Raw genomic sequence first — 15,660 nt, 5'->3', positions numbered from 1 at the left:
TATTTATTTTAATCGTTTTTTTTTCTAGTGATTTTTTTATTATAATTTTTTTTTCATAAATTTATTTAAAATAAAATATTTGGATATTCCAGGGTTTCCCCTAAAGTGCAAAGACACCTGTGGCAGTGGGGGCGTGGTCACAAGACGTCAGCTCAAAAATGTATACATTTAAAACAAATCTGTTTTTATTAATTAATATTAAAATGTATTTATTTATCCTTTTGCTATATTTTTAATTGTTGCTGCTTTTTACAGACTTTTAATGACTTAAAAAAACAAAAAAAACAACTAGCAACAAATCGAGTAGCATCGTGTGGTGTTATTAAAGAATGTACTCGTGTTTAGAGACTCTACTTCTGTCCTTAGATGTCCCTGACGAAAGAAGAGAGCTGAAGCGAGAATGACGTCACACTCGCTTCGCGTTGTTGCTCGAGTTGGACTTTCTTTTCTTAAAAGCCACCACTGTCCTCTTTGTATGTGCACATTTTGTAGATGGCTGTCCGCGGGTATATCTGCAATATATATAAAAATGTACCGGTATATATAAAAATCACGTCCACATCGCTGACATGCTGACAACATTCCAAACAATGGCGTACGTTTTGTTTACATCCGGTTTCGGTAGCGTGGTTTTCGGTGTTCAGAATCAGAATCAGAATCAGAAGAGTTTTATTGCCATTGTTTGAGAACGGGTTCACAAACTAGGAATTATACTTGGCGCAATCGTGCAACATAAAACACATATAACACAGAATAGAATAACATGAGCTGTAACTGAGCTATCAGATCTTGTTATTGTTCATGTGTCTGATGGCCGAGGGGAAAAAACTGTTCAGGTGGCGGGAGGTGTGGGTCTGGATGGGCCGTAGTCTCCTGCCTGAGGGGAGAGGGGATAATAGTTTGTGTCCAGGGTGAGAAGAGTCAGCTGTGATCCGACCCACACGCCTCCTGGTCCTGGAGGAGAACAGGTCCTGGAGGGGTGGGAGTTTGCAGCCAATCACCTTCTCAGCAGCACGTACCATGCGCTGCAGTCGATGCTTGTCCCGGACTGTGGTGCCGGGGAACCACACGGGGATGGAGGAGGTGAGGATGGACTCGATGATTGCTGAGTAGAACTGCACCAGCATCTTCTTCGGCACCTTTAGTTTTTTCAGCTGCCGCAGGAAGTACATCCTCTGCTGGGCCTTCTTGATGAGGTCGGCTCCCACTTGAGGTCCTGGGTGATGGTGGTGCCCAAGAAACGGATGGAGTCCACAATGGAGACTGGGGTGGGAGAGTCAATCAGGGTGAGGGGGGATGGTGGTGCTTTGACTTTCCTGAAGTCCAAGATCATCTCCACTGTTTTCTGGGCGTTCGGCTCCAGGTTGTTGAGGGTGCACCAGGACGCCAGCCGGTCCACTTCTCTCCTGTAGGCGGACTCGTCGCCATCCGAGATGAGCCCGATGAGAGTAGTGTCATCCGCAAACTTGAGCAGCTTTACTGACTGGTGACTGGAGGTGCAGCAGTTTGTGTACAGGGAGAAGAGCCAGGGGTAAAGTACACAGCCCTGAGGAGTACCAGTGTTCGTGGTTTGACTGTTCGAGACAATCTTCTCCAGCCGCACGTGCTGTCTTCGGTCTGTCAGGAAGTCATTGATCCAACTGCAAAGGGAGTCGGGCACGCTGAGCTGGTAGAGCTTGTCTCGTAGCAGTCCAGGGAGGATGGTGTTGAAGGCAGAGCTGAAGTCCACAAATAGGATCCTGGCATAGGTTCCTGGGGAGTCCAGTAGCTCCAGGATGAAGTGGAGGGCCAGTTTCACTGCATCATCCACAGACCTGTTGGCTCTGTAGGCGAACTGCAGTGGGTCCAGGAGGAGGGCGGTGATGTCCTTGAGGTGGGGCAGGACCACCTGTTCAAAATCTTTTTTTAGTGGTCAAGTTTTCGGTACATCACTTGTCTTTAATACGCTATATATATATATATAAATTCCTACTTTAACGACCGGGTAATGTTAATATTTTATGTTCGTTTGGTTTGGATTTGATGTCAGTTTTTCTCATGTTTGAAAACACACCGTCCGTGCCTGAAAGGTGATTGGCGGAAAATGAGGAAGTCGTTTTTTTGTGTAATGTTCTAATTGGTAATACGCTTATTGTCATTAGAATGTGTCGCAGGCCAAAAAAAAACGAGCTGCAGGATGCAAAAGAGCGTCCCTGCTCTACAAGGTGTTTTTCAAAAAGTGACGAGCGACAAGTCTTGTCAACCTTTCTGGACTTAGTGGAGACTTGGAGACTAACTTAAAAGCACATATCACTCTATCAATCCTGTTGTGCCCCCTCTCCTATCCAACCACAAAAAGTAAGCGACAGAAGAATGTTCATTTTAATTGTATGATATTTTACCATATTTGTAAAGTTTTTTTGCAACTTTTTTTGTGTACTCCACAATGACCATAAATAGTGCTATTTTTATTGTTATTTAAAGCGATGACTTGAATTTGTTAAATATTTTATAGAGCATTCGGTATATGTGTATTGTTTTTATTTTATTTTGTACAACATTAATATGTCAGTTCTCCCCAGATATTGATCAAAACTTTCTTTGAAAAATATTGTATAAAATAATTAATAATTGCAAAAAAAGGCAGGTTGACAAACAGTTGTATCAAACCTCAAAAGAAAGCTCTCATTATTATAACATTACTGTATAAATTCTTAATGGTTTATTATTAATCTATATAAACCATCATTATTACTAACTAGCAAATTTTTTGCATGTGTTTATTAGGTTTACCATGTGTGTTGACTTATGTGCAAACCCACGTACTTTCTTCATCAACTTGTTTATCACACAATCTCCATTTTGATAACACGTTTTAGAGAACCTAACAAGGTACTAATCCCACGCGGGCTTTGTTTGTTTGGTTTGTTTAATTGTTTTAAGATTGGCGCAGTGTCAAGAGGGACAAAAGAGACATGTCTTAAATCCCTCCTGCGGCTTGAGGGATGACTCCCAAAGCCAGTTAGCAATGATGAGGCACATTTCACTTGCAGGAAAAAGAGGGGTGGGAAGAAGTTTCAGGCTGCTCATCACTTCTTCATGGACGCTAATCTCAGTTTTATGAATACGCTGAAAATCACCAGATTAAAATGGGTGCAGCAGATCATGCAGCAATTAATTCTGATGTTCCACATGCGCATATTGGACTGTGGAATGTGTTCATCCATGAAACTACTTGCCATATACCTCCATTTGCGGCTCTGTAATTCAGAAAATAAATTATTATGGCTGGAAATCATTTAGGGCTGCATCTGTGAATGTCATGCTTGTGATGCTGGCAATTTATAGTGTGTCACACTTGTTATTATACTGTAGCTTGCCTGTATTATAGGTTGCAGCATTTAATATGATTTCAATTAATTAGTTATATTGCTTTCCAAATGACAAACGTAGCAGGGAGGGAACATGTACAACTACATTACAGAAAGAGCAAGCAATGGTATCTGTGTAATCAGAATATATGAAATACTATATCATATATTGGGGCCATTTTTGCCACGACAATCATTTAACATGGTGCTACTAAATTCGAACCACCTTCGACAGAGATGTCAGCTCAGTAAGCATGTAAAGGGTCAGCTTTATTTTTGACCTTTCGTATGTACTTATTTATTTTACTAGCGTTTGAATAAAAAGAGACAACCAGACATTGAACTTATTCCTAATTATGCGTGTTTCTGTCTTGGCTGCTCAGCAAAATTTGGCTAAAATAGCAATAAAGCCACATCAATAATAAAAGAAGAATGGAATGTACACGGCAAAGTCCATTATGTGAAATTACTTGACTCCTGCGCGAGCAATATTTTCTCTCTGCATATTATTACAAGTCTGTCCTTTTATTAACTTCTTTATTTCAGTGGTCCCAAACCACCGGTCCGTGGATCAATTGGTACCGGGCCGCACAAGAAATAAAAAATAAAAAAAATACTGTTTTTTTTTTTTTTTTTAATTAAATAAACATAAAAAACACAAGATACACTTACAATTAGTGCACCAACCCGAAAAACCTCTCTCCCCAATTTACACTCATTCACACTCATTCGCAAAAAAGGGTTGTTTCTTTCTGTTATTAATATTTCTGGTTCCTACATTATACATCAATATAGATTAATACAGTCAGGATACAGTCCGTAAGCACACATGATTGTATTTTTTTATGACAAAAAAATATATATACTCGATGTATCGCGGGTTTGTCTCTATTCGATGTAGAAAATGACTATATCGTGAGTATTCGAGTATACGTTCTCACGCAGTTGCTTTCAGCTGCGGGCATTACACTACAGGCTTTTCTCACTCTTTCTTGTCTCTCCTTCTCACAGAGCGGTAAAAGAAGCGCACCTTCTTACATACGTCACATGCTGTCGCGCGTGCAACGTCATATGCTCTCGCAGAGCAGAGAGGTGCGGCATGGGTAAAGTTAGCTGTGGCAGGTGGTGCTAGTGGAGCGGTGCGAGTGGTAATACAAGAGAGAGAAGGTGCGAATCTGGTAAGAAATGGAGAAAGAAGAATTAATTCCTAAGAAAAACAGCACGGGGTCCATGGTCTGGCGGTGGTTTGGCTTCAAGCGGGAAGATGTCAAACAGACAACCGTAATATGTAAAGTATGCGGCAAAAGCGTTGCTACAAAAAGTAGCAACACTACTAATTTGTAGCATCATTTTAAATGTCACCCACTAGAGAATGAGAAGTGCTTGAAACTCCGCATGTCAACATCTCCGGCCGGTGCCACACTAACAAAATGCCCAAGCAACCAGCAATGACCCAATTGAGGCTGGCGACTTCCATGTCCAGATCAACATCGTATGAAAAAAAATTGTCAACAACAGAAGGAGATAACGTCCGCAGTAACCTACCACATACACTATTTGATTACCTATTATGCAGACAATTTTTATTTGACAGTTATTGAAATATCTTGTGTGACATCATGAACAAAAGTGCATTTTATTTGTTTTAAAATATTGGAGTGGCGCTCTGTACAAAAAGTGCACTTTAATTTAGTGTTGTTTTGATAAGTCATCTTAGAGACATCATGCACAAATATTCACTAATAGCTTGTTTTAAAATGTCTCTGACAATCTTGCACTTTCTGTTTTGAAATGACATGAATGTTTGTGCCACTGCTTAATAACTGTTTAATACATACAGTTTTGGTAAATTGACTTAGTTGTGATTTCCCCCCTCTGCATGAAAGTTTAAAATTAGCATACATTGATGCAGTATGAACAAGAATGTTTTAATGTAGACACGTAGAATCATCATACTGCTGTGATTATATGCATCAAGTGTTAATTCAAGGCTAAGGCAAAATATCGAGATATATATTGAGTATCGTGACATGGCCTAAAAATATCGAGATATTCATAAAAAGCCATATCGCCCAGCCCTACTTAAAGGTCTCTACGATGCAAACATGACTTTTTAATGATATTGTAACAGTAATATGGGTACCAGCTTAAAGGCTGTTTATGTGCTCAAAATGTGACAAAAATCTATCATCTCTCTCTTTCCATTGTTTGTTCCACTTTTGAAAAAAGAGGGAAAGAGGCATGCAAATGGTCCCTTTTTATAAATACAGGTTTTCATTAAGAAAAAAAAGAAGTAAATATAGGGCTGGAACGAATAATAAATCAATTCATTTGATTAGGAAAAAAGCTTTTATTTACATTATGTTGCTTCGATTAGTCGTATAACGAATTAACTTATAAAACTGACCAAATCTGCAACAAACGAGCGGCCTGGACATTTAAATATGCGGACATAGTTTCCGCACGGCCGCTGCAATAGAGCGTACATGACAGCGGTGGTGTGTGGGTGCCGTGATTTGTGTGGCGGCGAACAGCGGAGAGTTTAAAAAAAAAATATTATTATTAATTTACACATGTTAAAAGTGCAATTTCAATGTTGATGATGCGCATTTATTAGAAAAAAAGATTGACGGACATGGCAAGCAGAAAAATGGTTGTTTATTTCAATTATTTTACCTTAAATATATATTGAGGCTATAAAGTGTGTTTTATCTGATTAGTCGAACAATCAGTCAGTTCGCTGCAGCCCTCTCAAAAAGAAAAATGTTTCCTTTAATGTTAATAAGCTTACAATGTTATGCAGAGGTATAGTTATAACTTTTTTATAGACAAATTATACTATATATAGTCTTAGGGGGGGCAAAATATTTTCTTCTTCCTGGGTGGGGGTGTAACAGAAAATATTTGAAAAGCACTGAATTACAGTGTATTTATTCTTAACATTCCTGACACTTCATTTAACACACTGTGCTATTTTAAGTCTTTTTGGGAGGGGATATGTATACCACAATAATATCATACTGCGGCCTCAATACCGTAATATTGTACCGTGAAATTTTGATACCGTTTCATCACTAATGAAAACTATTTGCTGAATACAAATCATAATGGCAGTTAGCAAAGAAAAATTCATAAATTAGCTGCACCGTTTTATAAGCCGCAGGTTTTAAAGCGTGCGGGGGGAAAAGTAGCGGCTTATAGTCCTGTAAATACAGTATCTTAAGACCTACAAAAACTTTTGTTGATTCCTTATTATTTTTATATATGTTACATATATATATATATATATATATATATATATATATATATATATATATATATATATATATATATATATATACGTATATATATACAAAGCGCAAGCTCAGAGGGGACAGAGCTTTCTCTGTTGCGGGTCCCAAACTCTGGAACGATCTCCCTCTCCATGTGAGACAGGCCCCTTCTTTGGCTATTTTTAAGACCCTTCTTAAAACCCATTTTTATTCACTGGCTTTTAACCCAGCATGAGACTTTGAACTGTTTTTAGCTTTTAACTTTTTGAACTGTTTTTAACTTTTAAACTGTTTTTATCTAACAAACTGTTCTTAGGGTAATTTATATTTGCTTTTTAAATGTGTATTTTTATTTCTGTTTCAAATGTTATTTTTTAGTCTGTCCTTTGCCTCCATTTCTTTGTGGTGTGCAGCCCTTTGTTTTTCAACTGTGCTTGTTTTTAAAGGGCTTTATAAATAAAGTTGGTATGGTAAGGGTATGGTATATATATATATATATATATATATATATATATATCCATCCATCCATCCATTTTCTACCGCTTATTCCCTTTTGGGGTCGCGGGGGGCGCTGGAGCCTATCTCAGCTACAATCGGGCGGAAGGCGGGGTACATATATATATATATATATATATATATATGTATGTATATATATATATATATATATATATATATATATATATGTATGTATGTATGTATGTATATATATATATATATATATATATATATATATATATATATATATATATATATATATATATATATATATATATATATATATATATATATATATATATATATATATATATATACATTTATATATATATATATATATATATATATATATATATATATGTATATATATATATATATATATACGTCACAATTAACACTGAGGCGCCTGTCGAGTGCTTTTAGATGTTTGTTCAGTAGAGCGATCTGTGCTTTCATGTCAGAGTCTCCAGAATAATATAACGCCATATTGGTCGCTCGTCGATTTTGTGAAAAACAGTAGCTGGATATGTCGGAATACTCACTAAATATAGCCACATAGTCGCTAAATTTGCCACAGTCACGGTTCCATTATAATGTATTTATGAGGTTCAGAGTTATATGTAAAGTTAGAGTGTATATGTAAAAAGTGGATAAAGTGTAGAACACCGCTTCTTCGACACAAACGCTTTGTCTGATACAGGGGTGGACAAACACACCTCATTAGCAATAAAGCTACCGGGACAAAGAAATCCAGCATCAAGGATACATTTTGGACAACACACTTCCAGTACACTACTGTAGGAACTCTGATACTGATTTTTTTTTAAATATATAATGTATAACTTAGCCTATTACCTAGCAAACTAAAAAACTTAAAATAGTCTTTATACCTTGTTTGTAGAGTTCTTTTCTGCAGACACAGGTATGATTGCTGCACCAGTCAGCCTGATATTCAGGTCAGACTGCAGAGAGCTTTCAACCTGGATGATAGACCGGTCTATTATAGATTGGTGCTGTGAACGCTCAGGGAAACTTTCAGTAGCGGGGAGCTTAGACCTACAGGCCTCACGATAAGGCCAACGGAGGAAGAAAAAAAGCAGCTGTGAACTGGAATTTGCTATATTTAAGAGAATAGTAGGTGAACGTCTTCAGAGCACCTGACTTAGACATGTCGTCAGCAGAATGGAATCAAGACAGTCTTACAAAAGGAACATTTAATTTGATCATAACATTTAGACACTGCCTTAATGAAGCTGCTACTATTGGATAGTTTAACTGTCACTTAGCTCAATGGTAAAACATGACATTTAGTCATACGTTTGCATTGTTGTATAGTGAGATTGTTGTAGTAATATGCGAAAAACAAAATAAATTGAGTGAACTGGATGGAACCACCGTATTTCAGTGTAATACATGTCATAAATATACTCCAGAATCAGACCTGACAAAATAACCTGCAGTTTGCAGCCTAAAATGTGTCCACACTCAGTGTTTAAGTTCTTGAGAAAATAGAGACCCCTGCTGACAGACTAAAGTAACACTGAGACATGTGACTGCATCAAGACTTTGTTGTCATGTCATTTCTGAAGATATGATTTATATGATATGATTTGTTTCAAATTGTAGGAGACAATTCCTTTGCACAGTGCCAGCGATTTTCTCAAAGTCCATCAAAAATCTGACAATCTGATGATTCGACATACTATAAAGGTGAGTTGTAGTTTATGGCCACGTAAAATGTGCAATATTATTTGTTTTTATGGGGCCTGTCATAACATGTTTTCTCGCTTTGTGTTCTACAAAAACACCCACCTTGTTTTTTCAATAAATGGTATGCTGATTTGTCAACAAACAAAATAACAGAGAGATTTCAAGTGACAGCAGAGCGATGTGTCCTCAGGGAGCGAGCCGCCTGATCAGGATGCAGTTTGATGGAAGTAACAAGGCGCAGGCCATCAAAGAGTGCTCGAGTGCTGCAGAGCGACTCAGAGAGCATGTGCCCGTCGGCACTCAAGACGACACCCTGTCGTCAAATAATCAGCCCCCCGCGGATGACCCTGCGCCGGGGACACAGGTGGCACATATCACAATTCAGTAAATATTGAAAAGAAAGTGTATTTCTTTTAACTACTCATAAAATATAAAGGTTTTTTTTTTTTAATTTTTTAGATTTTACGTGTTTATTTGCCAACCATTTTTAATTTAAAAAGGAAAATACTCCAGATAATTAACACATTTCCCTGTAATTATTATTAAATATGATGTATGGCCAATTTAGTGTTGCCAATCAACCTATCCCCAGGTGCATGTCTTTGGAGGTGGGAGGAAGCCGGAGTACCCGGAGGGAACCCACGCAGCCAGTGGCGTTTTGTCCAGGGTGTACCCTGCCTACCGCCCATGTGCTGCTGGGATAGGCTCCAGCACCCCCTCGACCCCAAAAGGGACAAAACGGATGGATGGATGATGTATGGGCATCAGGGCTGATTTATGAGCAGTCTCAACTAGGTCAGCTTTACAGACCAGACACTAGATGGTGCTATTTACAATACTGTAATTCTTGGAGGTCACATTGCTGTCACAAACAAGCAGATAGAGGGAGACTGTCTATGTACTGCACATACAGTATGATGCAGTATATGCTGTGTCGAAATAAATATTTACTGTATTGAAATACGGATTGAAACTTGCTACCTACAGAAAATTGTATTTCTTGATTTTTAAAACTAAAACTGATGATATTTGTCTAATGCTTAATATTATTGTGAAATTATATTCCTACTCTAAAATGATGATAGTAAATTGGCATCCAAATAATTTGATAACTATTGATTAGTGATGGAAAACTGCCTATATTGTTGTATTTAGAAAAAAATACATATGTAAAATACATTCAATTATTTGTATTATGTTTACAAAATCTATTTAGTGTTAGAGGGAAACAAGTTTTCATCTAAGAAATGCACATATACTGTATAGTAAATATATGTGCATATTTTTTAGAATATTTGTATGAAAAATATAATAATCTTGAAAGTATTTTTCAGATGGCAGAAAATATTTTTCCCTATATCTTTATTTGAAAAATATTGACTTTTGACAATTTTCTTTGTTAAAACATGATTGATCACATACCAAAAATGAACAGAACCCTAACCCCCCGTGGTAAGTGAATTTCCGTGACGTTGGGACACTGCTTATTTTATGTATTTAAGGTCTTTATAAGCCCTCCACATTTCTTTTACACACACATAAACATTTCCCATGCTCATAAAGCACTTCATACGCTTTTAAATTTGTGAAATTTTAACATAAAAACTTAAAAAGTTTCTCAAATCTTAACTTATTTTAAAACCTGCGATACACTGAGACCACTGTAAGTGAAGTGTGACGTGGCGAGGGAATACGGCAATGACAAACCAGAACAGCAAACAGAAACACAGTCAAGGCCTGCACAATTGACATCATTATTTATGACAAATATTCCACATAAGGTCCATTCTTTAAAATTGATTGTATTTTGGAATACCATGTCCTCACAGTATTTTAAGTAGTTCTGGCCTGTGTGTGAAGGCCACATATAGCATGAAGGAGATGAAAAGGAAAAGTATGGACTGTACCAACATTGTGGAATGTGACCTTTTGGCCAACAGACACACTGAAATGCAGTTGAAGATAAAAGGGCTTTGAGGGAGCGGGATATTTTTTAATTAGTAATGAAGCCAATTGATCGGACTCTCCACGCTGCGTCTCCTGCTGTGTCTTGTCAACTCTTTTTTTGTCCTTCTCCTCCTGTGTGTCTCTGTGTCTGCAGGGTGAGGCCGCTGGAGGCGAACCTGAGGTTGTCCATGAAGGATCGCTGTCCATTCAGCGTCTTACCCAGGTAATTAAAGGATGGTTCTTCAAAAAGGTGTAAATTAGGGCTGGGCGATATTGCCTTTTTTTAATATCGCGATATTATAAGGCCATATCGCGATACACGATATATATCTCGATATTTTGCCTTAGCCTTGAATGAACACTTGATGCATATAATCACAGCAGTATGATGATTCTATGTGTCTACATTAAAACATTATTCTTCATACTGCATTAATATATGCTTCTTTTAAATTTTCATGCAGAGAAGGAAATCACAACTAAAAAAATCTAAAAAAATTTCATACGGTGTTGATCTGGAAATGTTTGCCTCGGCATTTTGATGGTGTGGACGTGTGGCACCGAACGGACATGTTGTCATGCGGAGGAAGCACTCTTCATTGTCGAGTGGGTGACTTTTCAAATGATGCTACATTATTAGTAGTGTAGCCGAGTGTCCTGGGTTCGCCTATACAGTGTACTTATCTAATAAAATAATAAACGGGAGACATTAGAGCAGGTTCGGTAGCCACCGCTTCTTTAATGTCAACATCACACACCTCCTTCCACAACCACACACACCCTACGTCACAGCCCTACGGCAACAACTCTGGAGGGACAAAACTCCTCCTCCTTACCTAACACACTCCGGTAACTTGGGACACCTCGAACTGTTTGTTACAGCAGTAATGCTACTTTTTATAGCAACGCTTTTGCCCCACGCTTGACAAATTACGGTTGTCTGTTCGACATATTCCCACTTGAAGCCAAACCACCGCCAGACGATGGACCCCCTGCTGTTTTTTGGGGCAATTAATTATTCCTTTATTTGTTACCAGATTCGCACCTTCTTTCTCTTGTATTTGCGCTCGCACCACTCCGCTAGCATCACAGCTAACGTTAGCCATGCTGCTACCTTTCTGCTCGGAGAGGGCGTATACGTATGTGACGTATGACGTGACAGTATGTGACGTGTGTAAGAAGGTGCGCTTGTCTGTCTGTGAGAAGGAGAGACTGGAAAGAGGAGGAGAGCCTGTAGTGTAATGCCCGCAGCTAAAAGCAACTGCGTGAGAACGTATACTCGATATCACAATATATTTTCTATGTCGCACAGAGACAAACCAGCGATATATCGCGTATATCGATATATCACCCAGCCCTAGTGTAAATATTGTATTACAATTTGCTGTGTATTACTGTCTTTATGACAGTAATTACTATCTAACCACAGGCATGCGATTTTTCCGTCTATAGTCGGAAATCCGTCTCTTTTATCTCTAAAAATATTTTAAAAAATATTTTCCGTTTTTCTTCGTTTTTTCCGACCTACAATGTGTGTTAAAATCTATATCTGTCTCTTTGCCATACCTGCCAACAACTACGGTCTTCCCATCATGAGTACGGTTTTTGATAATCCAGTGGTAAAAACTATGCTTTTCCATTAAAAATTATTAACTTAAAAATCGAAGCTACGTAGCGAAGCAATTCCACGGACCGGGGACAAAATATACGGGAAACATCAATGATGATTGGTTGGTTTATGTATAAGAAAATCCATGATTGGTTGGTTGGTTTACTATGATTAGGGCAAAACATTACGGACAGACCAATCAGAGGCAAGATAGGGCGGGTCATTGAACTAGGAAGGGAAAACACAACAGACTTCCCAAATGACGGTGAGAGAGTCGGAGAAGAGAAGTGGGATTATTCAAGCGGGCCATTTATATATTAAAAAAAACTAGTGGAAGATGGCATAGGGATTCTCTTCCTTAGATTTTTCTTTTAGCGATGGAGACGACGTCCAGGAAACCCACAATGTGTCTACTTGGCCATATTTGGACATTTAACGCTGCACTTGACCAATGTAAAATATGCTATATATCACACACAACAACATAACAAGAAAAAGTGGGACAGGAGGACAGAAATGTTCGCCACACTACCATAGAGCTATGTAAGCCATAGCGCTAACATTACAGTCACATTTTACAGCAATATCATGTTGGGTTAGCCTATTCGCCAAAGAAAATCAAAATTCCCTCATCTGTAGCTGACTAACGAATAGTTGACAGAGCTCCAGGGTTTTTCAAGGATGTGTAGCGAACCCTTTTTATTTATTTTTTTTGGAAAGCTGTCTTCCGTGAATTGTTGGGCATAAACATGTGGTGGGCTCATCTTGCACATCATGTATGTGCATGAGGTAAGAGGTTTTTTCTTTACGACATCTAAACAGAACACCAATTTACAGGCAATGTGAGAGCAGCTCTTAGTTCTAAAATACTTTAATTTGAAAAAAGTGATCATATTGCATCATAAAGTGATTTTTTTGTCTATATTTAATATAGTTCTTTGTGGTCTACATAACACGTAATGGTGGTGCTTTGGTCCATACTGTAAATATAATTTGTTTCACAGACCATCTTCAAGCCACTTTTTGATTTTCTCTTTAGAATGCGATGTTTTGTTGGCGGTCTTACTTACCGGTCACTCCTCCAAGTCCCCTTCAAATGCCTTTCCACCACATCAGCCATGTTGTAGGTTTTAGCGTTTGCATATGAACTCTACTGACTACTAAGTTAGAACTTTATTCTGATTTGTATTAGAAATGGCAACAGCAGAGGATTGTCGCATGCATGTGCATGTACAAGCCAGTCTGCCCCACAACACGAGGACAGAGAAAAATAAGGAACTTTGTTATTTCAACTAAATAAATAAGGCGGACTTGCACAGAGTTTTTCGGGTAAACCACTATCATTTACCGAGATATCCACAGACGTAACTATTGGGCAAAATCCACACTTAAGTCTCAAATCCCAAACGGCTCATTTGGTGAAAGTTTGGAATAAGGTAAAATTATTTTATAAATATCTCCGCCATGCCTCCATGGATTGATTTAAAATTCCATGGACTTATGGGGATCCCAAATACACAAAAACAGGTAAGAAAAGTATAGATTTTGCATAAAAAGACTCCTTTTAATGTGGTCGACTATGTTGCCCATAGCCACCAGGTGGCCTATTTGCACAGGATTGAGGATTGCTGTGATATATTGTGATGAATTAGTCAGTATTACCACCGCGACCCCAAAAGGGACAATAGGTAGAAAATGGATGGATGGATAGTTTTGGCCATCAAGTGATTTCTTTCATGTTAATTAGCATCTCAGTGCTATATGCAATTTATTCTAAAATCATGTCAATGTGTGGTACATTAGCATTGCTTTAAGCTATCTGTTACATCCTCCATAGCACCTGCTGGGAGAGACCCCGCTGACGCTGCCTCAACTCTACCGCCAAGCCTCCTGGGAACATGGTGACCTGGAGGCCCTGCTACGCGTTTGTTTGCTGGATCCCAGCTTCCATGCTTTGGTAGAGCAGGTTGAGGGCGAACTGAAGAAAATACTTGAAGAGTGAATCATCTCGACAACTGAAGGCAGAGAGGGGTCAAGTCAGCGCTGCTCTTTTGTGTTTGTTTTTTTTCCACGCCGTTTGCTACGTAGGTGTTAACTTGCCGAGCTGCCAGCGTTGACTGGGTGGGTTGTGGTCGTGCGTTAGCGCTCTCGAAGTTCCTAATTATGTTAAATTCACACGACTTAACAAAAAAACACAGCAAACATTTTTTCATGTTTTTATTCAGAAAAAAAATATTGGTCTTAATCATATGTTTGATCGTGGCTATATACTCTGGTCCATCTGCTCCCACGTTAATGCAGGTCCATTCCCACCGCAACACACATCAGTACATTGTATTGAAAGGAGGAGTCATGCAGCTACAGCAGTTAATTTTGCTATGCCAGCTTCCAAGGGGTCCCACAATATTAAAGCTCGACTGATTAAAACAAACTGCCCTCCATTTATCTATTCAAGAATACATTTTGCATAGGATTATAGCCATGCTATATAGTCGGAGAAAATAAAAAATACAAATCAATTAAATTAGGAAATATAAAAAAAAAAAAAAAAATTTGTACAGATTTCCTATCATTTGAACACTCATACTGCAACACATACAAGACACTCTAAGTTACTCTCAAAATAAATTAAAGTAATACACATACCATCAATATTTAGTTAGTTAAACACACATTAATCATGTTTTGTATTCACTCTCCATTAGCTTTAAATACTGTCTGTCAATGAAGCCCTTGCTTCACAATAAAAGTTCTATTAAAAGTGGACTTATTGTCACAAAATCAAACATTAAATGACCATGATATGCTGTACAAATGTTCAAGAGGGGGAAAAGAAGACATTATATATATATATATGTATATTTATATAAGGATGACTATAAAAAATAGTTTGGGATGCAGAACAAAAAGCCACACGAGGGATAACAACAGAAGATGTCTATTCTGAGTATCCTATTGCGTTATTTTGCATGCATTTACATGATATGTAATACAAAAGGGGACCAGCTCGAGGGCCGTTATTCAAATCAATAAAGGAGACATCAACACCACATCAAAAAATGTGTACGCCTCTTGGCGGCGATTTGTAGTCACTATTCGTCATCCTGACATCTCCACATGACAAGGCATGCTTATTCTGATTCCTTTGTTGCCAGTGTTACGCTGATATTGTTTCTCATAAAATGAGACAAGATATGCTTTATTGTTTTCCTCGAAATAGCCTGCGGCTCCATCCACCTTTGATGTCGCCAGAAAGATTGCAGTTTAGCCGTCTCAT

The 15,660-nt window shown here is 38.1% G+C and overlaps 3 protein-coding genes across 6 annotated transcripts in view; 2 read left to right on the top strand and 1 right to left on the bottom strand.

The window, feature by feature from the left end:
• The window catches only part of rec114 (REC114 meiotic recombination protein), a 27,547-nt gene extending 12,612 nt beyond the window's left edge, over nt 1–14,935 (top strand). For both annotated transcript variants that reach the window (XM_061964487.2, XM_061964486.2), the window contains 4 exons: nt 8,744–8,827; nt 9,018–9,191; nt 10,929–10,997; nt 14,221–14,935. In XM_061964487.2, coding sequence (XP_061820471.1) covers nt 8,744–8,827; nt 9,018–9,191; nt 10,929–10,997; nt 14,221–14,385 — 492 coding nt within the window. In that variant the 3' untranslated portion in view covers nt 14,386–14,935. The remainder of the gene's footprint in view (nt 1–8,743; nt 8,828–9,017; nt 9,192–10,928; nt 10,998–14,220) is intronic.
• The window catches only part of LOC133608890 (UDP-glucuronosyltransferase 2B37-like), a 696,509-nt gene that overhangs the window by 482,135 nt on the left and 198,714 nt on the right, over nt 1–15,660 (top strand). The window lies entirely within an intron of this gene.
• The window catches only part of nptnb (neuroplastin b), a 113,663-nt gene continuing 112,588 nt past the window's right edge, over nt 14,586–15,660 (bottom strand). For both annotated transcript variants that reach the window (XM_061964485.2, XM_072913383.1), the window contains one exon: nt 14,586–15,660. The gene's annotated coding sequence lies outside the window, so the exon portion shown is untranslated.

This window comes from Nerophis lumbriciformis, linkage group LG06 (genome assembly GCF_033978685.3).
Source record: "Nerophis lumbriciformis linkage group LG06, RoL_Nlum_v2.1, whole genome shotgun sequence".
NCBI classification, from domain to species: Eukaryota; Metazoa; Chordata; class Actinopteri; order Syngnathiformes; family Syngnathidae; genus Nerophis; species Nerophis lumbriciformis.
The sequence above is the reverse complement of the archived record's forward strand: the minus strand, read 5'-3'. Positions and strand labels throughout refer to the sequence as shown.